Here is a 24,183-nt window from a genome sequence, read left to right on the forward strand (position 1 = left end):
TGGCACAAAACAGACGCGCAAAGAAAATTCATTAAGAAGGCCGATGTTTATTCGGCTCCCAGCCTCTCCTCCCAGTCACCAGTTGCTACTGGACTTTTCATTTCCTTTTTCTTTCTCTTTTTTTTTTTTTTTTTTTTTTTTTTTGCTACTGGAATTTTGGCCAGCTCTAGGAGAGCAGGGCTGTAACCTTGCAGAAGGAGAATTTAAAGGTCTGCACCATTTAGAAAGCTGTGGCCACACTCCTCTCCTACCTGCTTCACATCATAGATAAACTGTAGCCTGGGTCAAAACGTCCAGGGGGAGTTACCTGCCCTAGATAGGTATTTTGCAAACTACAGGTTCATGGGCAGGGAATTCAATATAGTAGAATGGAATTAGCAAAAAGGAAAAAAGTTAATTGCATGTGGCAGAAATTTAAGTACTGCTGAACTTTTGTTGCACATATATTTTGTGTATGTTTACTGGGTTGCCATATAAAATGTGTTTCTTACAGGAGATCCTAGCTTTAAGGAAAAAAAGGTTTAACAACACTCTACCTAGATGACACCCTTTGTGAGGGGTCAAGCTAGGACTGATCCCAGTGCAGAAGGCCAACCTTCCCATCCCCAGCCAGCCAAGCCAAGCACTGTGCGGATGCACTTGGGATGACCCAGGTGAAATGCTCAGCCCAGCACCTGGCCACAGGCGACGCTCAAGATCCAGGGCGCTGTTAGTGTTATTTGAGGTCAGCAGTGGGAAGCTCTTTCCCTCTCCGGAGAGTAGACATGGCCGATTTGTTCTTCTGCCCAAGAAGAGGTGGGCCAGGCACTTGCTGAGTCTCCCTGCTGGGCAGCAGGCAGGCCAAACCGCTGTGCCCCAAAACAAATCTCAAGTGCTCAAAATGGGAAAGGTGTTTATTGGGTGTCCAGTCTCAAGTCCTGGCTGGGGGGTGCAAGGCAGGTCTGGGGCCCCTTCCCCCAGCATCAACAAGGGGGCGTCAGGAAGCTGGTGCAGATGCTTGATGGCTCCCAACCACGATTTTCAGGCTGGAGGATTTTCACACATAGCACTGTCTCCTGGGCACCTGGTCAGGCTCAGCCTGAGGCTCCACCCTAGGAAGGTAAGGTCTCCTTTCCACCTTTATCTCCAAAATATCCAAAGGCTACTCAGGGGCTCCTCCTTCAGGCAGGGCTTGGCCTTTGCAGGAAGTGTGTCTGTATCTGTGTCCAGGGCTGCAACCCAGCCTTCTGCACTGGCCACGTGTCTGAGGGCCACAAGAGTCCGGGCTCCCCCCAGAACCCCATGGCACCTGGGGAACCCGGCAGCCCGGCTCATGGATGCTTCCACCGAGTGTGCTTCTGCAGGGTGTTCTGCTCCATAAATCGGCGCGGGCAGTGTGGGCACTGAAACGGGCGCTCCCCCGAGTGGACCCGGCTGTGCTGGGCCAGCTCACCGGCCTCACGGAAGCGTCGAGGGCAGAGCGGGCAGCCATGGGGTCGCCCGCCACCAGCCCGGTGAATGGAGTGGTGCCGAGCCAGGTGGCTGGCCCGCTTGAATGCCTTCCCACAGGTGTCACACTCGAAGGGCTTCACCTCCGAGTGGGTGATGCTGTGTCGCTGCAGGTATGACATGTACTCGAAGACCCGGGAGCACACGGGGCAGCTGTAGCACTTTTTCTGAGCTGAAGCCCCATCTGCCCCGGGCTCTCTCTCAGACTCCTGGTCCACCAGCACGGTGTACGGGATGCCCTGGGTGTCAATAAGCAGGTAGTGGTTGGGCCTCGGAGGGGAGGAAGGCTGGGGAGGTCCTGTGGAGGAGGAAGGTCCGGGCTCTGGGGACCTGCCTGTCCGAGAAGGAGGGGCCTCCATGGCCTCTGCGGAGGGAAGCGCCAGAGGCTGCGGGCAGGGGGGCGACGGCAACACCAGCATCCGGAGGGGTGGCTGAGGCCTGGGGGACGGGAGAGAGGATGAGATAACACAGACGAGGGAAGCTCAGGGGCACCAGCTCCGTTCCTTCACCTTCTGTGTGCCCTGCCCAGAACTTCTGCACCTCCCAACCTCCGTCACTTGTCCAGTCCTTCTGCCCTGGACTCTACGACCTTCTGTGAACCTTCTACCGTCTCCGTCGTAGGAAAGCCTCTTCTGTCCTGTTCCATCACCCACTGTAAACACAGGCACAAGCAGGTCCTCGCTCTAACTTCCCTAGTCGTACCCTCCTCCGGTCACTAGGTGCCCCTCTACTCTGGCCACCAGCAGGGCTTCTCTACTACCCCCCCCCCCGCCCCCCACCCCGTAGACCTGCAGGTCTCTCCTTCTCTACGCTCCTCACCCAGGTCTGGGTGTTAGCCCATCCTATCACTCCGCCCAGGAGTGTTTTCTACCCATTCTGTATTCGCCTAAGCTCTAAGGCCCCCAGGTCCTGACCCACCGTCCAACAACCTCCCTGGACACCCCTGAGCCCCCCTTCCTAGCTCGGCTACCGGCAGATTCTCTCCAGTCCACGCCCATCCACTGCCTCCCCCCCCCCCCCCCCCCCCCCCAGGTTCTCTCTAGATCCCAGCGCTCTCTAGGGCTCCACCCCCGACCCGCGGCCCGGCCTCCGAGCCTTTCTCGGCGAGCTCGCGGCCATGCCCTCCCGAGCCCCCGCGGCGGCCCCGCCCCGTTCGGCGCACAGGTCCCCGCTCCTGGCCCCGCCCCTCTCCGCGGCCCGCTCCCTGCGCCCTCCCGCCTCCCGGCCCCCGTACCCGGTGCAGCAGCCTCTCGGGTCCGGGCGACTCCGGAACGGCCCCGGGCTACCCCCGTGGTCGCAAGTGATGGCGGGGCGGGCGCCTCTGGGTGTCCCCCGGGAGCTGGTAGCACCGGTAACAGGAGAGAGGACCGGGGCCCAGAGAAGAGGGTCCAGGGGAGGAAGGTGGGGGCGGGGCGCCTGGGCCTTCGGGAAACGGATCCGGCCAGAAACACACGCCGAGAGGAAGGTTCCCGGGTGCTAACGGTCCGGGCCGCCCCCTCCCACCCTGCCGCCCACCCGCCGCCCCTCCACACACACACGCAAATAAAAGCCCTAAAGTGGAGTGTGGAATGTTTATTGAGTAAGGGGTGAGGGTTGTGGGTGGGAAGGGGGATATACAGAAACGAGCCAGACCGCGCCGTGCTCTTTTGTCAAATCTTCCGCGCAGACAACCGTTCACCGCCTCGGAGGAGCGGAAGCCCAAGCCTCAGAGAGGTCGCGTCACTTGCAGAGGCTCACACAGCACAGCTGGGCCGGAACCCAGCTCAGAGGCTGGCTCCCAGGCCCAGGGAGGGGCAACGACTTGGTCTACATCACACAGCTAGACAGGAAGGTAAGGAAGGAACGGTGTTTCTCCCCTTGGACAGATGGAGAAACTGAGGCCCAGGGTAAGGCAGTAACCTCAGAGAGGCAGGGAGCGTGTGTGGGAGCGACGCTGTGTGGCTCGCGAGGCCCGGGTCGGGGCCTCAGTGCAGGCGCACGTGCTGCGCCAGCTCCGCGGCGTCCTGGAAGCGGCGCGGGCACAGCGGGCAGGTGTGCGGCGGGCCTGCGCGCGCGCGGTGCGTGGCGCGGTGCCGCGACAGGTGGCTGGAGCGCTTGAAGGCCTTGCCGCAGGCGCCACACGTGAAGGGCTTGAGGTCCGAGTGCGACACGCGGTGGCTCTGCAGCCGCAGAGGGCTGGCAAAGACACGAGCGCACTCCGGGCAGCTGTAGCCCTTGCGCGGGCCGGGTTCTCCCGGCGCCGCCTCGCGCTGGGGCGGGCCCCGGGGCTCCTCCTCCAGCTGCACCGTGTAAGTGTAGGGGACCCCGTTGGCGTCGATGAGCAGGTGGCGGCCGAGCCGCGGGGGTCGGGGCCCTGCCGCCGAGGATGGAGTGGAGGAAGGGCCTTCCGTCTTGGGGAAAGGGGGAGCCTTGGGGGGCGGTGGGTCCATGGCCTCTGGGGAGGAGGACCGAGGGTGGGGCGGCCGAGGCGGCAGCAGCAGCATCTGGGGTGTCAGCTGGGAGCAGTGGAGGGGAGAGAAATTAAAATCGCCGCTTCCTGGAGGAAGTGCCCCCATTATTACTGCTTGTCATGCCCTCTGCACCACTGACCTACCTCTCCTGCAAAACAGAAACCGACTCTAGGCCAGACCGCGTGTTCCATCAAGCCGCTTCCAGGACACCTCCAACTGGGCCGGGCACATCCCTGCCTCTCTCCTCCTGCTGCTTCCTCTCAGCCCCCGAGCCGCACCAGAGGCCTCCATCCCGCCCCTTGCCTTCCCCGCAACTCCCCCACAGCCTGCAGGTCTCCCAAGTCGGCCTCCTGTCTTCACACCTCCGTGCCCTCTTTTATTTCTAACGGGTCCTCCCTCCTCTTCCCAGGCCCAGGTGGGGGCACCAGGGTCCCTGGAAGGCCTGCCCACCTCTGGACACGCCCGTGGCCTCGCTTCCCTCCCTTTCTTGGTGCGGGTCCAGAACGCCACTAACACAGTTCCCCGCTTTCCACTCTGGGCTTCTCTACGGTCCTGCACTTAACCCTGCACGTAATCGCCCCCACCCCCAAGTCTCAACGCCCTCACCCCTGCCTAACCCATTGTCTGCAGTTCGTGTACACATCCCTAGGACGCCTCGGCCGCCTGCCTCCTGTGCGCCCCACACCCTGAACCCTGCTACCATCTAACCCCCCACCCCCACGCCCCATCCTTGTTTGTTCTGTCTTTACCCTTCAGGGTCTCCTCCTACTCCCCGCTGCTCTGACCTGGGCCCCCGAGCCCCCTTCCCCCTCCTCTCCGTGAGCATCTGGCACCTCTGTTACTCCATCCCTTCAGCCCGCTCCTCTGCAGCCCCAGCGCCCAGGTCCTCCGTCCCCCTCGTCGCCGCACCCTCGGGGCCCCTCTCTCCCTCCGGTCCCCCCCGCCCCGGGCTCCTTCCCGGCCGCGCCCCACCCCCACTCCACCCCACCCCCGGCGCGCCTGCCCCTCCCCCAGCCTCGCGCCGTCCCGGAGCCAGGCTCCTCCCTCCGTCCCGGCCCCCGTACCCGATGCGGCGGCCTCTCGGGACCGGAGGAGCGGGCCGAGGTCCCGGGCGGCCCGGGCTTCCCCTCGCGAGTGCCGGCGGCGGCGGGACCGAGACTTCCGGGAGCTCCGGGCCGGCGGCGCCGGGGACGCGGGCGCGGGGGGCGCGGGCGCGGGGGCGCGAGGGGCGGCGGCGTCGCTGGAAAAGGGCACCCTCCGGAAATGCGCACACCGCAACGAAGGTTCCGCTGGCCGTGAGCCGGCGGCTCCCACGGCCCGCTTGCCGTGAGCCCCGCGGCTGCGGGCGGAGGGCGCGGGCTCCACGGAGACAGCCCCGCCCCTGCCCTGGCTCCCCTCCGCACCCGACAGGAACAGTCCGGCTGCTGCGACAGAGATCAACTCATAAACCGTCTAGGCGGTCTGTCTTTGCCCAATGTCCCTGAAGGAAGGGGCGCGCCCAGGTCTGTCCTGTTGCCACTGGGCCGTCCCGCCTGCGCCTCCGGCCCGGTGATGCAGGGAGTGGAAGGAGGGGGTTTCCGTCCATCGGGTAAACGGGGAGACCGAGGTCCAGAGGCCAGCCATCAGAATGTGCCACAAGCCACTACTCTCCCACCCAGCAAATGGGGGAAACCGAGGCCCACAGAAGACCAGATGTCACCAGTGACAGAGATGAGGAGCTGGGGCATTCCCCACTGGGCAGATGGGGAGACCGAGAGCCAGAAGGCCAGAAGTTGATGAATGTGGAGTTGGAGAAAGGTGGCTCTTCGCGTCAAGTTGAAGGGAAGTTGAGGATTGATGGCGCCTGAACAAAGCGTGGTGCCAAGGGGGAAACCGAGGCCGGGCGGCAGGGCCCCGGTGCATGTGCGCGTCGCCACGGAGAGGGGCCGGGCAGCACAGGCCGCATCTGGAGCTTCATGTGGTGGCACGATAGCCGCGTGTGGGGCACCCACAGCTCCTCCTACAGTTATGCAGGGAATTGTCAAAGAGCAGGGAAGCGGTGCGGGAGATGGGACAGCAGCAGCAGGGTGGGGTAGGGCACAGTGGAGAAAGGGGTGTTATTGCTGTGCCCAGCCCCAGGACCTGAGGGAGGTGGGAAGCGGGCAGAGCTATCAAAAAAGAAATTCCTGACCTTCGCGCTGCCCAATGGGACAGACACTAGCCGAGTGGAGCTACTGTGCCCTTGGTGTGGCCATTGTGGCTGAAGACCTGAATTTTAAATGGTATTTCTCTCAATTTAAATCTAAATAACCACACGTGGCTAGTGGCTGCCTAGTATGGGGCAGCCCCTGAGCCACCCTCAACCAGTTGGAAACTGGAGACCAGAGGGCCAGAAAGGACTCACAGTAGTATTCGGTTTGGACCACATGCTACTTTTCAGTGTTTTACTGGGGGCAACATTTAAGAAACCAGAAAATGTACACACAAATTCATAATTCCAGGCACACTTGGAAAAAAAAAATGTCTAGGTGTGGCAATAAGCTGGAACTGAGAAAGTATTCTTCAGAAAACCTTCCAGAAACCCCCAAATGCCCCAACATTTGTGATATTAGGCTAAAATTAAAGACCCTCTAGAACTGTGCTGTCCAAAACAGCAGCCACCTGAGACACATAGCTTTTGGAGGCTTGACAAGTGTCCGGGCTGAATTGAGGTGTGCTGTAAATAAATGCAAGGCACCCAACAAATTCTGAAGACCTAGTTCCAAAAGAAAAGATTATCAATTCTTGCACAAATGACTTTTATATTGATTACATTTGGACATGAGAATACTTTGGACATACTGGTTTAAGTAAGGTGTGTTATTAAAATTGATCTCACCTGTTTCTTTTCACGATTTTTAACGTGGCTCACATTCTGTTTCTACGGGACAGCGCTGTCCTGGAGATTCTTCCCCTTGTGATTTCACAAGGAGCCAGGCAGTAGGGACAGTGGAGACCCTGAACTGAGGGCATGCCTGGTTCAAAGGGCAACGACACTGTCTATCTACACCAGGGTTTCTCAACACTACTGATATTTGGGGGCTGGATCATCCTTTGGTGTCAGGGGCTGTCTTCTGCATTGCAGGCCAACATGCCTGGCCTCTGCCCTCCAGAAGCCAGTGGCCCCCTCCCTCATTCCCACCCCCCCTCTTGTGAGGACAGACATGCCAAATGTCCCCCAGGGCAACACTGATTCTGGTCTACACAGACAACCACTCACACCCAATGAGTCTCCTGCCCAGATCGCCTTTCTGAGTTTTAGACCCATATAGTACCTGCGTCCATGAGAACTGCACCACCCCACCCCACGCCCATCCCTGGAAATGAAAATGACCAACATTTACTGAGCCAGGACTGCGGTGCTGGCCTTTGCTAAGTGTACTGCATCCTCGGAGCAGACCTACGAGATAGGGGTTGTGAAGATGCCTTTCATAGATGGGGTAACTGAAGCTGGGCAAGATCATGTGATTGGCCTGGGTTCATACTGTCCTCAGGACAGTTCCTGCTTCTGCCTGACTCCACCAGTCAAGAGCTCATGACCATTGTCTGCAAGGAGTTCACACCTCCCCACCACCACCACTACAGCACTGCAAACCAGTTTGCCCCCTGCTTACAGTGAAAGCCCCCCACCCACCCTCTGCCTCCTCCACACCCTCTTTTTATGGCAATAGTGCAACAATATATATTCTTTAAACCTACAGAATGTCATTCCCTGACTTAAAGCCCCCCTCACTGCACTCAGAAAACCCAGAAACCCATCAAGCACAGTGCAGCCCCCAGCCTCTCCCATGTCCAGGACCTTTGTTTGCTGTTCTTTCTCTCTGGAGTGTTATTTTTAGCCCCTCACGAGGATGGACCCTTTCTGGTCTCTGCTCAGATATTTCTTCATGGAAGCTTTGCTGTGTTTGAGGTCAAACTTGTGTGACCACATCCTCACGCTGGCATTTGAGGCCCTTCATGAAGTGGCCCAGCCACCTCACCTCACCCTCCAGAGCTCCAACCGCACACAGCACCTCGCAGCCCTCTGACCAGACCCCAAACTTTTGTGGCTCCAGGTGCAAAGGCTCATGTGTTTTCTTGACCTAGAACTCTTCCCCTTCCCTCTGCTGGCAGCCTCCTCCTCGGTCTTCCAGAATCCTGTGTGTCCTGACCTCCTATACGCCCTGCTTGTCAGCTCCAGGAGACTTCTTATACCTTGTCTGCTCAGGACCTTCCCTGGCTCCACCCGGCATTCCAGGCCTCTCCCCATGTGCCCCAGCCACCCTGTCCAGTCGGCTGCACCGAACCATTCTTGGTCCACGCTTCACATTTTGGAACGTTGTGTCTCTGCTCGTGCTGACTGTCTGGCATTTTCACCCCCCTTCTGTTAGCAAGTAAATCCCTGGCACTCAGCAATCTCTCCCACTTCATCTGCAACCGATTCCTCGCGTCCCCAAACTTCCATTCACACAGCACATATGGGGCCTTGCTAAATCCTCTTAGTAATCTGGTCAGGCAGGCCCTCCACTGAGCCTCAGGAAGGGCAAGAGGCTTGCATCAGGTCTCCAGCCCAAGTGACAGAGCCGGCACTCACACCCGGTGTCCAGTATCCCCACTTCCCTCCCCAGCCTGCAGTCTGAGCCCTGCCTCCTGCAGGAACTGTTCCTGGACCAATCTCTTCTCAACGTCTACCATCCATTCCACATTATCTTGCATTCCCTCGTGACAAGCCCTTCTCCCCTTTAGGAATAAAGTGACTGCCGAGCCTGTGCCTCTGGGCCAATTTGGGTCTTAGCAATTCACTCACCAGGCTTCCTGCCCTCCTCTCTGCACCCCATCCCAGGTCCCCACACCCTCCCTCACAAGGCTTCTCAATTTCCAAGGCCCACTGCCCTTGGGGCCACTCTGTCCCACGCCCCAAGACCGTTATGTCGCCCAAACCCTCACCGCTCCATTGGGCAGGATCCTAACAATGCCACATCTCCTGCACCGACCCACTGCTCCGAGCCTTGGCCCAGCCATCCTACCCTGGTGTAGTCAACAGTGTGGGCTGCTACGATGAGTTCCAGGATGCTTCCAACCTCCCAAGCAGAGGGAGGTGTGCGTAAGAAAGCTCTCTGGCCAAGAACTCACGCCCACAAAGGAAATGTTCCTACACCATTTGGGTTCCAGCCCGACCCCAGCAACTTAAGAAGACTCAAAATTCACACCGATTTGAGTCTGTCTCAGCAGGCCCCATGAGTTGCCACAAATAAGTAATGGAGCAGTACGTGCTGCCTTTGAACGGCACCTCACACTTGTAGCTCGCCTATGAGACTTCCATTCCATTTACAGATTGGGAAACTGAGTTCCTGAGGGGGACAGTGACCGATCCCAGGCGACAAAGGGGGGTTGTGGCGGAGTCCGGGATCCAACAAGAGGCTCCCGTCTGTCACCCCTGACCAGAGCTGGCTGGAGGCCACAAGCCATTCCGTATTTCAGGAATTTGGAAACTGAGGGTCAGGTCACACAGCAAGCCTCTACCATCTGTACCAAAAACAAGAGGTGCTATGGAGCCTCCGTGGCCTCTCCACCGTCCCGGAAGTTCCTCCCGGCCTAGTCGTCCCGGACGTACGGGGCCGGCTGCCGGGCATCCTTCACACTCTCGGACAGAGCCGGCAGAGCCGGGCGAGCGAGCGCGACGCCGCCCGAGGGGGTGCGCGACGAAGGCTTTGACGCGCCGTGGCTCCTCGGGTGCGCGCAGCTCTGGAAGAGCCGAATCACGCTGGCGGGGCCTCGGCTGTGGCTTGGGGGGCTCCTCCCTGCGCTCGCGTAGGGCGCACCCCGGCGGTCCGAGAGGGTCCGAGGCCGCCGGGGGCGCAGGAAGAGGAGAGAACCCGCTGAGCGGCGGGGGCCACCCCGAGGAGAGCCGGGGCAGGCCGACCTCCGGGCGCCGAACCTGGGGCAGGACGGACGGAGTTCGGAGAGTTCTCCCTTCGCAACTCACCGCCTCTGAGCCTGTGCGGCCCGCGGCCCCGGGCCCGGCGCCCCGAGCCCGGCCGCGCGCCACCCGGTGCCCCACAGGTTCCTCGGCACCGCCCGGCGCCCCGCACGGCGGGACGAGCTCCGGGGGCCGCCCCAAAACTGCCCGCCGCGCGGGGGGCAGACGCGCCGGCAGCGCCGGGCCCGCTCCCGCCGCCATGTGGCCGGATGGCGCCCCGGAAATCCGCCCCGACCGGAAATGATCTCCCCAAACAACGGTTCCGACGGCGCAGTGGGAAACGGCCTGAGAAAAGGGGTGTTAGTGTCTCTGTTGCCGCACAGCGAAGACCGAGGGCCGGAATTATTCACGCCCCGCGGCGGCTGAGGAAACCCAGGCCTTGACACTTAACACCTCACACGGCAAGAAAATAGTATTCCCCCTGTGCAGCTGGTAAAACCAAGGCCGGAGAGAGGTCGTCACTGGCCCTGGGTCACACGCTACTCAGGGCCAGTTAGGGTAATGCCAGCTCCTCCATAGGTATGGAGCGCTGGAGGCAAACAACCCCCAGATCTAGAGCACACCTGAACTCTGGGCCTCCACCCGCACAGCCAGCAGGGAAGCCCTTCCCTAAGGAATACTCCCGGATCTGCTGGGCCACCTCCTGGGAAGGTCGGGGTGGGCAGAGGGGGCCTGCAGTCCCACCCCAGCTGGGTGAGTCAGTGCTGGCAGGGGTTGCTGGAGCGCTTGAAGGTCTTTACACAGGGGCCACACACTTAGGGCCAGAATTCCGAGTGTGAGGCATGTGCTGGTGGCGTGGAGTGCGTTCTTACAGGTTTGCAAGCACACCAGAACCCTGGGGGGACTTGGCCCATCTCCCTTTGCATCCTGAGCTGCTTCCTACAGCCACAAGACGTGGGGAGTACCTCATGGAAGTCAATAAGTAAAGGACTCCTTGCGTGTGGGGGCACAAGTGAGGACAGAATAGGTGACCCACTTGCTCTGGTTTGGGATGGGTCCCAGGACTTTCCCAGTTTCAAAACTGAGAGGAAGAAACAAAGACCAAGACAATAAAATAGATGTCCTAACAGACTTGGCAAAACATTACCATCTGGTTGGGGACAGGGAGTAGAGAATTCATTGGTGATTTACAGAGGGATTATTGAAGCCAGAGAGTGAACTCCCCTGTCACAAATCGCACCCGGTACAGAATGAAAACCCAGGGTCCCTCCCTCTTGGGTGAGGCCTATGGGAAAAAGAAGATCATTCATCACCTTACGAGGTGAAAGCATCTTTTTCATTATTTCTCCTACTTTCACTACCTATAGACGGCCAGCACACCTCAAGGTTGGAGATCATTCAGTTTGGGATAGAATAACCCAGAAAAGGATGCTGCCTTTTCTATTAGAGATGCCAGAGCCAAGCTCTGCAACTGACATCTCTCAAGCTGGATGTGGAAGAGCTGGGGAAAGATTCCCGGCACACTGCTCACTGAAGACATCAGTTTTAAGAAACAATCATCAAAACTAAAAGGCAGCCTATGGAATGGGAGAAAGATATTTGCAAATGACATATTTGGTAAAAGGTTAGTATCCAAAATCTATAAAGAATGTATCAAACTCAACACCCAAAAAACAGATAATCCAGTGAAGAAATGGGCAGAAGACATGAATAGGCACTTTTCCAAAGAAGACATCCAGATGGCTAACAGACACATGAAAGATGCTCAACATCACGCATCATCAAGGAAATACAAATCAAAACCACACTGAGATACCACCTCACACCTGTCAGAATGACTAAAATTAACAACTCAGGAAACAACAGGTGTTGGCAAGGATGCGGAGAGAGGGAACCCTCTAACACTATTGGTGGGAATGCAAATCGGTGCAGCTACTCTGGAAAACAGTATGGATGTCCCTCAAAAAATTAAAAATAGAGCTACCCTATGACCTGGCAACTGCACTACTAGGTATTTACCCAAAGAACACAAAAATACAGATGTGAAGGGGCACATGCACCCCAATATTTATAGCAGCATTATCAACAATACCCAAGCTATGGGGAGAGTCCGTACACCCACTGATGGAGGACGAGAAAAAATTTGGTGTGTATATATGTATGTGTATATATGTATATATATGTATATATATACATACATACATATATACACACAACAGAATATTACTCAGCCATCAAAAAAAAAAGTGAGGGGCACCTCGATGGCTCAACTGGCTAAGCATCCGGCTCTTGATTTCAGCTCAAGTCATGATCTCATGGTTCATGAGATCAAGCCCCACTTGGGCTCTGTACTATCAGCCCAGAGCTCGCTTGGGATTCTCTCTCCCTCTCTCTGTCCCTTTCCGGCTCGTGCTCTCTCTTTCTCTCTCTCAAAATAAATAAACATTAAAAAAAAAAAAGATTGAAATCTTGCCATTTGCAATGACATGACTGGAGCTAGAGTGTATTATGCCAAGTGAAATAACTCAGAGAAAGACAAATACCATATGACTTCACTCATATGTGGAATTTAAGAAACAATACAGATGAGCATATGAGAGGGGTGGGGAGAAGAGAAAGGGAAACAAACCACAAGAGACTCTTAACAATAGGGAACAAACTGAGGGTTGATGGGGGGGCGGGGAATGGGTTAGATGGGTGATGGGCATTAAGGAGGGCACTTGTTGGGATGAGCACTGGGTGTTGTATGTAAGTGATGAATCACTAAATTCTACTCCTGAAACCAAGATTGCACTGTATGTTCACTGACTAGGATTTAATTAAAAATTTGAAGATAAAGGCATCAGTTCTCTGTCCCTGTCGATAATAGAGACTCAGCTTCCCCTAATGCACCAGGATGTGCTGAGCCTGCTCCCTAGTAATCCTGAACCACCAGCGGCAGAAGGAACACTTATAGGAAGCCTGATTACTTGAAGGCCTTACCACGAGCCTCACAGATGAAGTTCCAGACACCCAAGAGGGAGAGGCCATGAGCCTAGAGACAGAGAGCATTCTTGAAAACCTGCAGGCACTTAGGATAGCTGAAAACCAGGTGGGATTCAGCTCCCTTACTTCCAGGCTGTCATCAGGCTTCTCCACTCCCACTGTGTATATGTAGGTGTATGGTATGTCCTTCTGGTCACTGAACAGGTACTGGCCTTGACTCAGAGCAGGAAACGAGCCTGAAAGCCTAGAGAGAGGGGAGAAGGGTGTGGAGGAGGAGGAGGAGGAGGAGGAGGAGGAGGAGGAGGAGGGGGGGGGCAAATTCAGGGGACGGGTACTGGTTGAGGACATAAGCCTCTGCGATGAAAACAAAGCCATGGGCATCACTGAATCCAAAGGAGAAGCTAAAGGAGGAAAAACTGCATTAAGTGAAGGCACGGAGAATTAAGCTAAGGGTTGTGGTGACCAAAGACCTTCTCTGCATCCCCCCAATCTTGGCTTACCCATGTCATCCTCCATCCTCTAGTCCTTAAACCCCCCATCTTGACAAGGGGCTGGGGGGTTTTCCGTGGCCCTCTGTGCGCCAAACGCTAGGCTAACTGTACCACTTCTCCGCGCTGCCAGGACTCACACGGGCCTCCTGCATCTATCAACCGATTCCTACCGGTGTCCTTATGCTTCGGGGCCCCTGCTCCGGGGAAGGGAGAGGGGTGCTCCCAGGTTCTCGGGAGGCGGCCCAACTGAGTCTTTCAGGAGCAAGGAGCCATCGACTTAGACCGGAAAGGAGGGGAGCGGTGTTCACATGAAAACCGTCCGGGCGGAAACACACGCCCTCCAAGGAAGGGTTCCAAACGCCTTTTGTTCGATCAATCGCTCACCAAATACTTGTCAAGTGTCTCTTTCATGCCAGCTTCTGGGGATAAAAGTGAGCAAACCAGATCGAAGTAGCCCGTCCCTTCGTTCCCTTTAGAGGCGACAAATCTTATTTTTATCGGGCACCTGCTGCAGCAAGGCGCTCTCGTGGGCCTCGTGGGGGCGACAAAGACCAAAACATTGAACCTGTCACCGCCCCCCCCCCCCCCCCCCCCCCCCCCCAAGCGACCTAAGCACGTGGAAGCAGTTACGGATGACAATCAGGACACTGAAAGCATCACTAATGGATCTTATGTAGGGGAGACTGGAATTTCAAAGGTCCTTTAGTGTCTCAAACTCAGCCCTACCGTTTTGCAGAGAATACTGAAGCCCAGAGAGGCTAAGTGAAATGTTGGTCACACAGCAAGTGGACGCCAGAGCTGGGATGGCAACTCAAAGTTGGGAGTCCATACGATTTCTCATCCCATTATGTTCATTATAGGGAAATTGTTTTATGGCCCCTGAGAGGTACAAGGGGTGAAACTAGAAAGTTCGGATTGTAAATGGGAGCTTCCTCCAGGAAAGAGTTCCCTGAGTGTGACGCAGAGAGGTGGATCCTGGCCAAATACATGCCAGCTGTGGGTGTTGGCAAGGAAAAACCAGAAGGCGGGACCTAGACTCAATGCTAAGTGTTTTGAAGGATTAAGCATTCCATCACGATTTTGTGGCAAACTTCAGATTTTAATCAAGCAGTTTAGCAATGATAGGATCCCAATTGAGTCTCCAAACAATCAGACTCCAAGTCTCTCCGGGTGAATCTGAGAAGCATTGTGTGACAGCATTGGCCATATGGTGACTCCGTTTCCCCCTTTGTCATGTAGAAGCCACCAGTCTTTGTTGTTGTTGTTTTAATATATATAAGACATAAATTACACAAAGTACACAAGCCTTAAGGTTACAGATCAGTGGATTTTTACATGTATTCGTAGCAGTATAACCAGCAACCCAGAGAGAGCTCCCCAAAATGCTTCCTATCAGCCGTTAATCCCCAGGGAGGGTAACCACTTTTTGTTTCTTTTCTTTTGTAAATGTGTATTTTTGAGAGAGAGAGAGAGAAGGGGAGGGCAGAAAGACAGGGACACACAGAATCCAAAGCAGACTCTGTCTCTGAGCTGTCCCCACAGAGCCCAATGCAAGGCTCAAAATCACAAGCCATGAGATCATGACCTGAGTCAAAGTTGGTCACCCAACCAAATGAGCCACCCAGACGCCTCCACTTTTTCTGATTTCAATTCCCAAAGACTGCGTTGGCCTGTTTTTAAACCTCATATAAACAGGGGTATGTGGGTAGTTTGGTTGGTTGAGCATCTGACTCTTCATTTTGGCTCAGGTCATGATCCCAGGGTCGTGAGATCAAGCCCTGAGTCAGGCTCCATAATGATCGTGGGACCTGCTTAAGATTCTCTCTCCCTCTCCTGCTTCTCCCCTGCTTGCACATGTTTTCTCTATAACTTAATTTTTTTTAACACTTATTTATTTTTGAGAGACAGAGAGAGATAGAGCACAAGCAGGGGAGGAGTAGAGACAGAGGGAGACACAGAATCCAAAGCAGGCTCCAGGCCGTCAGCACAGAGCCCTACGCGGGGCTCAAACTCACAGACCACGAGATCATGACCTGAGCTGAAGTCAGCTGCTTAACCAACTGAGCCACCCAGGTGCCCCTCTCTCTAGAATTTAAACCTCACATAAATATAATTGTATTGTACCTTTTTGTGACTGATTCTTTCACTCATCAATATCTCAGCCACATTGTTGTTGTTTTCAATAGTCCCCCCCCCCCCCCCGCCACCACCAATGTTGTGTAAGTTCTGCTATATGGCTATCCCACAATTTCCTTTTTTTTTTCTTTTTTAATATATATATATTTTTTTTTTTTAATTTTTTTTTTTTTTGAGAGGAGACAGAGTGTGAATGGGGGAGGGGCAGAGAGACAGGGAGACACAGAATCCAAAGCAGGCTCCGGGCTCTGAGCTGTCAGCATGGAGCCCGATGCGGGGCTCGAACTCACAAACCATGAGATCATGATCTGAGCTGAAGTCGGAAGGATGCCCAACCGACTGAGCCACCCAGGTGACCCTCTTCTTTTTTCTCTTTAACTGTCAATGGACATTTGTTTTGGCCTATCATGAATAAAGCTCCTAAGAATACACCCACTCCTGTACATGTCGTTTGGTGGATATAAGGACTTGTTTCTTCTGGTGTGTATCTGGGACCAGAAGTGTTGGGACCTGGAGTAAATGTACGCTTAGCATCAGTAGGTATTAATAGTCTTCTAAGTGGCTGCAGCAACTTACATTCCTGTCAGCAGCGTACGTGGGTTCCAGCTGCCTCACACCCTCCCCAACACTTGATACCGAAAGTCCTTTTAACCTCAGCCTAAGGGGTGGGAAGAGTGTCACATTTCATACTTTCCTGATGCCAAATGATGCTGAGCACTTCTTCTGCCTGTGTTTACTGGTCACTTTCATAGCTTCTTCTCTGAAATGTCTTTTGAAATATTTGGCCCATTTTAAGTTGAGGGATCTCTCTCGATGGCCAGGAAGGAGGCCCAGAGGGTTGAAGAAACCAAGGTCTGGAAAAGTTGAACAATTTGTTCGTGTGACACAACATTCCTAGTCCATCAGGCTGCCATCACAGATACCTGGTGGGAGAAATGTACTCACAGTCCTGGAGGTCAAGAACTGTGACCAAGATGCCACCAGATTCAGTGTCCGCGGAGGGGCTCCCTCCAGATTCACAGACAGCACCTTCACACATGGAAGGGGTGGGGAAGCTCTCTGGAGTCTCTTTTATAAGATCACTAAACCCATTCATGAAGCCTCCACCCTCATGACCCAGTCAATTTCCAAAGGCCCCCTCTCCTAACACCATCGCATTGGGGATTAGGTTTCAATATGTTAAATGCGGACAGGGAGACACAAACATTCGGTCTATGGAAACAGTAAAGCAGGCACTTACACGCTAGGTCCTGAGTCTCTGATGGTCTCTGAATATGGCCAGATACTGCCCCATCTAAGTGTTCCCCAACTGAATGCACTTACCAAGAATCTGAGAAGCAGATGTGCTCCAAAGGGCAAGAATGAAAAAGAAGCAGGACAGATGACAGTGGGTGCTTCCAGAGCACTTGGACTTGCGTAGTTCAAGTCCAAGTGGGAGGTGCTGCAGGACTTGAAGGAAAAGTGTTTGGTAAACACAAAGACACTAGAGCTTGATGAGGATGTAGGGAAACTGGAACCCTCAAACACTGCTCGTGGGAATAAGAAGTGGTGTGTTTCCTCCAAAAGTTAAAGATGAAAGTTACCATATGACCCAGCAATTCCATTTGCAGATAAATCCTCAACAAAACTGAAAACACAGGGGGGCACCTGGCTGGCTGTGTCGGTAGAGCATACAACCCTTGATCTCGGGGTTGTTGCGTTCGAGCCCGACTCTGAGTGTGGAGAGATTACTTAAAAATGAAATCTTTTTTTAAATATTTATTGATTTTGAGGGAGAGTATAAAAAAATCCTTAAAAACAAACAAAAAAACCTGAAAACACGTTCACACAAAAACTTAGGCATAAATGTTCAGAGCAACATTCTTCATAATAGCCAAAATGTGGGCAATATAAACAAATGTCCATCAACATCTGAGAAGTAGTTCAATCCTATGTAAGTATATCCTTTCCAAGGGATATTTATTATTCAGCCAGGGCTGAATAAGCCTAGAGAACTACCCATCTTCCAGAGTGACTAAGCATAATGTAGTAAGCCAGGTACAATGCTGGCTGGAGACATGAACAGTTACTAGCTTGAGGAACTTAGACGATGTGCTGCAACCATCACAGGAGGGTTTTGAGCGAGGCACTAGCATTGTGAGGGCTTTAGGATTTCTCTGAAACTAGTGTCCTGAGGTCAGCAAGAAAGAAGCTGGGATGAAGGTGGTGCTATCACTTGGCCTGGGAGCCGGAGGTAGGCAGGAGTCAGAGGATGCTTTCCGGAGGAAGTAAGTTGTGAGGGAAAAAAACCCACCAGGCTCCACCAGAAGGGTTACCCCAAGTGGCAGTCACAGATGGAGACCTAACACCTTGAGGAATGAAAGTGTGAGATTTCAATGGGGGGGGGGGGGGGGGGGTATGAAATGCTGTGTTTGACCAGGGCACAAAATAGTAACAGGTGGGGCTAGAAGGCTTGGTGGGCACTACACTTCATAGAAGGGCTTTAAATGTCAAGCCAAGGAGCTGGGATTTTTGTCTTGACTCAAGAGAGCCATGCAAGGGGCTTGAGCTGAATGAGATCAGATCTGAGTTTCAGAAAGCTCTGCCAGACTGTGTTGGTGGGCTAGTGGAAACTGAGAGGCCAGAGAGGGGCCGATGCTGAAATCCAAACATGAGAAAGCATGAGGTCCGAGCTAGAGAAAGGGGTGGTGGACATAGAGAGATTTCAAGAGCGATTACACGAGGAGCCCTAAATTCTCATTTTTCCGATTCCATTGGCTGATTTTAGAGACTCTTTTCTTAAGTTCACTTATTGAGAGAGAGAATACGGATGAATCCCAGGCAGGCTCCGCGCTGTCAGGGCAGAGCCAATCTCATGAACCACGAGGTCATGACCTGACCCAAAACCAAGAGTCAGACTGAGCCACCCAGGCTGATGTCAATGTCCTCAAGAACTTCAGAGCTGCAGAGAGGAACTCGTCACGCGAGAACAATAACGGCATTAGCCCCTGCGTGTCCCACCATGTCCGTGCAAAGGCATTACTTGGCGCTTTCATACCTGGTTCTACTTGATTACCCTGCGAGGTAACGCATTGCCATTCCCGCTTTACAGGACAGGAAACTGAGGCTGAGAGAGGGAGTTCACTGCTCAAGTGCACACTGGTAGTGACCTTCCCCCTCCTCTCCCCGCACCCCCCCCGCCCCAATCCCTTAAGCCAAGGGTGTCCGTGGTTATAGCTTTGGTTCCGGCCTTCGGAGGCCGATCGCCTTCCCTCCACCACCATGGCCCTTCCAGCCTCCGCCCGCCTCTCTATGGTGTTCCTCCAGCCCTTCTGCACACACGTTTCCCTCCCACCCTGGCTGCTCTCTACCCGTCGCCACTCTCTCTATGGTTCGCCCTCCCCGCAACGCTCCCCGTACCCACTTTCTCTAAATAACTCAATCCCGGCCGTCGGCTTCTAGCGCCCGTTGAAGACGAGCTGGGGCAGCCTCTCTGGTCCGGCCGGCGGGAAGCGGCGGCCACTGGGAGAGCGCCTGCAAGAAGGGCCCGGGGAAGGAGGGACCGTGACTTCCAGGGAGAGAACCTGGGAAGCCTGCGCGCCGTTCAGGCCCTTTGCGAAAATGCTCCGGCTGGAAACACGAAGCACAGAGGAAGGATCCGCTTTCCGCTTGCCCAGCCTTGAGGAACTGGGTATCCCAAGAAAGATCCCTGTCTCCAGATGAGCTTCCCACCTCTTGTTTCATTTTTGTTCTGACGGCGCTGGAGACACGCAGGGAAATCGGGAAAATGCCCACCTCGTGACACAGACCAGGGAAAATGCGGCCAAGAATGGGGAAGGAAGTCGCTCAGACGTGGTCAGCCAGGACTCAAGTGGATCTCAAGCCCTTGCCCCTGAGTTTCCGGAATCTCTGTGGGTTTTCTCCCTTGAAATAGCTGAGGTAGAAAGTGACAGGAGGGCTCCTAAAAGAGGCAGTGCAGGGCCCTCACGGTCAGGGTCCTGTCGGGTTCCCAGCTTCATCTACCAGGATTCTCCTTCACACATGGCAGAGCTGATTTCTTTTTCTCTTTCCTTTAAAAGTGGGTAAAAATCCGCCAAGTGGATTTACCGCAAAGCTAATGAAGCTGAGACTTGAAAGAAACTTGCTTATGATTTTCCCACATTTGTCAACACAGCTAAAATAGTGATGAGTCTGCAATGAAGGTTTCTTAAGTTACCAATAATAAAATTTTGATCAACCACATCAAAGGAGAGATCAGAGGGGTGCCTGGGTGGCTCAGTCAGTTAAGCTCCTGACTCTTGACTTGGGCTCAGGTCATGATCTCCTGATTGGTGGGATCGAGCCCCACCTTGGGCTCTGTGCTGACAACACGGAGCCTGCTTGGGATTCTCTCTCCCTTTCTCTCTGCCTCTCCCCCCTCTCAACATAAATAAACATTTTAAAAAATGGATACAATATTTTTATGAATTTACTGTCTGACTCAGCTCTATAATCCTTTCCCCCTATATTCTTTGACTGGCTCTTTATATGACAACAACAGTTTTGTAATATTTTCTATCAACAGAACAGAAAGATAATCTGATCTCTCCTTTTTTGTTGTTGCTTATTTATTTATTTAGAGAGATCACAAGCAGGTGAGGGGCAGAGAGAAGAGACAGAAGAGACAAGCGCCCCATACCCACTTTTAAATTGGGGGGTTGTCTGTGGTCATTGTCACCTTTTAAGTTTGTAATTGGTTGGAACTTATTTTCTCATGCTAAAGAAATATTCACATGCATACCTTATTTCATATTTAAATTTTTGTATCCTCAGTTTGTAAGTCTCACACCCCACAAAACCTGGATCTGCCCCTGCTCTCACACTCGGTGAGCTCTCAATAAATACTAGTTATTATTGTCATTATTATTTTAATCTGGAGACCCAATAGGAAGGTGCAAGGATGATCTATTCTTGGGTGATTACAATTAGATTTAGACTTCAGATAGCCAGAATCACCAGCGACTTATTCATTCACATACTTATGTAATGACTCATTAATAAATGTTTTTTGAATACCTGTAACATCCCAGACACTAGTGTGAGTGCTGGAGATGCAGTGGGAAATGATACAGCCATGGTCTCTACCTTCAGAAAGCTTACAGTCTGATACATTGATGTGAAGTTTTCAAAAGTCAGAATTTACAAATCATCTACAGGGTGCATTGCTGGCTCACTGGGAAAATCATGCAACTCTTTTTTTTAATGTTTTCTTTTTTTATGTTTACTTATTTTAGAGAGAGAGAGAAAGAAAGGGGGAGAGGAGCAGAGAGAGAAGGGAACAGAGGATTCCAAGCGGGCTCTGTGCTGACAACAGTGAGCCCGGTGTGGGGCTTGAATTTGTGAACCTCATGACCTCCGCTAAATTCAGACGCTTAACTGACTGAGCCACCCAGGTGCCCCAGGCATGCAACTCTTGATCTCGGGGTCATGAGTTCAAGCCCCACATTGGATGTAGCGATTAATTAACAAATAAATAAAAATCATCTACAGGTTCCCCCAACCACACATTTTCTTGTGGAAATTTACAACCATAGAGAAAAGTTGGAAGAATTGCACATCCATATACCTACCATACAGGCTTATAAGTTTTAAATATCATCTACAGTTTGATCCTAAAATATCATGGTCAGCTAATTCTTTTTTTTAACAGCTCCATTGGGCCATAACTCACATACCATACAATTTACCCATTTAATTGATGATTCGATGGTTTGGGGTATATTTACAGATAAGTGCAGCCATCAGCACAATTTTAGAGCATTTTCATCACCTCAGAATAAACTCTGTGCCCCCTAGCTATTGATCTTATATTCCCTCAACTCTACTCCAGCAATCCCCTGGCCCTAAGGAACCACACATCTAGTTTCTGTCTCTGTAAATTTTCCTGTTCCGGATAGTTTGTATGAATGGAACAATAGAATATGCGGGGTTTTGTGTCTGGTTTCTCTCACTAAGCATAATTTTTTTCAAGGTTCATTAATGTTGTAGCATGTATCAGTACTTCATTCCTTTTTATGGGATAAAAACTAATATTCTATTGTGTTATATATATATGTGGAGATATATATAGATATATATATCTATATATATCTCCATCCATTCATGAATTGATAGACATTTGAGTTGTTTCCACTTTTGGCTATTATGAAATATGGTTCTGTAAAGCATGTACTTACAAGTTTTTATGTAGGCAAATATTTTCATTTCTCTTGGGTACATCCCTAGGAGTGGAATTGCTGGGTCATAGGGTAACCCTAACAGCCAATTCACTTAAAAAGCAAGGAGATTTCTTAAAAATTAAAAAAAAAAGTGGGGGGGGAGGGATGAGTGGCTCAGTCGGTTAAGCATCTGACTTTGGCTCGAGTCATGATCTCACAGTTCATGGGTTCGAGCCCCATGTTGAACTCTGTGCTGACAGCTCAGAGCCTGGAGCCTGCTTCAGATTCTGTGTGTGTCTCTCTCTCTGCCCCTCCCCAGCTCAGACTCTGTCTCTGTCTCTCTCAAAGATAAATAAATTGTTTAAAAATTTTAAATTTTTAAAAAAAATTTTTTTCAACATTTATTTATTTTTGGGACAGAGAGAGACAGAGCATGAACGGGGGAGGGGCAGAGAGAGAGGGAGACACAGAATCGGAAACAGGCTCCAGGCTCTGAGCCATCAGCCCAGAGCCCGACGCGGGGCTCGAACTCCCGGACCTCGAGATCGTGACCTGGCTGAAGTCGGACGCTTAACCGACTGCGCCACCCAGGCGCCCCTAAAAATTTTTAATTTTTAATAAGAAGCAAGGAGAAGTGATGTGCTCACAGTAGGGATAGGAAGAAGCGAGGCTAGACCCCACATCTTCTATTTCCAAGTTCAGGACTCTTTCTTCCATTTTATAGCCTTCTAGCATCAGACCATGCAATAGACTGTTGATGTAGTTCCAGGCTCTGATGGATTCAGAGGCACATAGGGGAAAAGGCAAGGAACCCACGTGTATTGAGCACCAGTTCATTCCAGGAATTACGCTAGACCCATAGTATTCTCCACCTATGGTGTTCTCAATACAGTCCTGCCAAGTAGCAATATGCTGCCCACTTTGTAGATGACAACTGGACCCTGAGAAGGGACATCATTTGCCCAAAGTTGCATGGCAAATGGATGCATGGATATGAACCCAGGTTTGTCCAACTTGAAAGTTTATGTTCATCTCACTGAACTATTGTCTCCTCTCCAAACATTTAATTCTCTCAAGCTCTGATACATAAATTCTTCTATCTCCATTAATTTAGCTACTCATTCATTCATCCATGTGTTCATTCATTCACCATTCACTGAGGCACGTATATGTCTTCTCTCTGAGGGTGCAGAGATGAAATGGACCCCACCCATGAGAAAGGACAACAGGGATGAGCTCTGTGCTACACGCTGTATCATGAATTATCTCATTTAATAAAAGGAATTTCAATGAGAAACCATGTTATACCCATCAGATTGGCAAAAATTTAAGTTTGACTATCAAACAGTAGTAAAGATTTCAAGCAACATGAGCTCCCATTCATAGCTGGTGGAAGTGGAGGTCAGTAGTAATTATAGATAATACATAGTGTCTACTTTGTGTTGCAAGACACTTTACATATAATGACTCATTTGATCAGCAGAGCACCCAGCACTTAGCTGTTAAATAAGTACTACTATGTTATGTTTGCTTTACAAGCGAGAAAACAGAATGGACTGCCTTTCTCATTAGACACAGCAGGTACACACAGTGCCTAGGGCCCATGACACTTTTGGCTGCCCATGAAAAACATGTTAATGTTGAAATCAGAAATGTAATCCAGCCTGGCTTATGTTCATCTTTACACCAACCCAGTCACAAAATATCATTTTAAATATAGTTTTTGAAATGAAGGGGCCCACGGAGGCAGAAATGCCAGGGTTCGTGAAACCACACTGGAGAAAGCACTGGTTAAATGATCTGAAGAGCTCCCAGGTAGTTAGTGGTGGGGTGTTACAAAAGCAAGTGATTGAGGGGCGCCTGGGTGGCGCAGTCAGTTAAGCGTCCGACTTCAGCCAGGTCACGATCTCGCGGTCCGTGAGTTCGAGCCCTGCGTCGGGCTCTGGGCTGATGGCTCAGAGCCTGGAGCTTGTTTCCGATTCTGTGTCTCCCTCTCTCTCTGCCCCTCGCCCGTTCATGCTCTGTCTCTCTCTGTCCCAAAAATAAATAAACGTTGAAAAAAATTAAAAAAAAAAAAAAAGCAAGTGATTGATAGCAACCAAAGTGAGGAGAGTGGCCGAACGTGGTAACAGTTTTTGATCCAGAAATTCAACTCCCAGTTGCATAATATAGAGAAAGCTCTCTTTTGGGGGTCAAGGACACGTAAGCAAGAATGCACAAGGCAGTACTGTTTATAATAATAAAAATTTGGAACCAGCCCAATGTCCACCAATAGGAGAACGAATAAATGTAACATGACATTGTCCTCAGTGGGATATCATACCAGCACTGATACCAGCAATAACTAGACTGCATGTATCAATGTATACAAATATAAAAAGGAGAGAAGGAAAAAAAGAGGTTAGACTGAAATTACAGAATCAATTAGAAAATTTTTATTTTTATTTTTTTACTTTAAAAAATTTTTTGAGGTTTATTTATTTTGAGAGACAGAGAAATGGAGCAGGGGGAGGGACAGCGGTGTGGGGAGAGAGAGAATC

General features: G+C 52.1%; 2 protein-coding genes across 7 annotated transcripts; both read right to left on the reverse strand.

The window, feature by feature from the left end:
* Positions 1-27: 27 nt before the first annotated feature.
* ZNF581 (zinc finger protein 581) lies at positions 28-2,869 on the reverse strand. 2 transcript variants are annotated; one of them, XM_047834510.1, is made up of 2 exons: positions 2,723-2,869; positions 28-1,926 (listed from the first exon to the last, which is right to left on the reverse strand). In XM_047834510.1, exon 2 carries the CDS (start codon positions 1,905-1,907, stop codon positions 1,311-1,313), a length of 597 nt encoding a protein of 198 aa, XP_047690466.1. In that variant the 5' UTR covers positions 1,908-1,926; positions 2,723-2,869; the 3' UTR covers positions 28-1,310. The 2 variants fall into 2 exon arrangements, with proteins under 2 accessions (XP_047690466.1, XP_047690467.1); XM_047834511.1 differs by lacking the exon at positions 2,723-2,869 and adding an exon at positions 2,459-2,483.
* Positions 2,870-3,045: 176 nt separating this feature from the next.
* Positions 3,046-13,598, reverse strand: ZNF580 (zinc finger protein 580). 5 transcript variants are annotated; one of them, XM_047834531.1, is made up of 2 exons: positions 13,502-13,598; positions 3,046-3,983 (listed from the first exon to the last, which is right to left on the reverse strand). In XM_047834531.1, exon 2 carries the CDS (start codon positions 3,969-3,971, stop codon positions 3,453-3,455), a length of 519 nt encoding a protein of 172 aa, XP_047690487.1. In that variant the 5' UTR covers positions 3,972-3,983; positions 13,502-13,598; the 3' UTR covers positions 3,046-3,452. The 5 variants fall into 5 exon arrangements, with proteins under 5 accessions (XP_047690487.1, XP_047690484.1, XP_047690485.1 ...); XM_047834528.1 differs by lacking the exon at positions 13,502-13,598 and adding an exon at positions 13,341-13,486; XM_047834529.1 differs by lacking the exon at positions 13,502-13,598 and adding an exon at positions 5,003-7,576.
* Between the last annotated feature and the right edge of the window lie 10,585 nt (positions 13,599-24,183).

Source organism: Prionailurus viverrinus, chromosome E2 (assembly GCF_022837055.1).
Source record: "Prionailurus viverrinus isolate Anna chromosome E2, UM_Priviv_1.0, whole genome shotgun sequence".
Classification (NCBI taxonomy): Eukaryota; Metazoa; Chordata; class Mammalia; order Carnivora; family Felidae; genus Prionailurus; species Prionailurus viverrinus.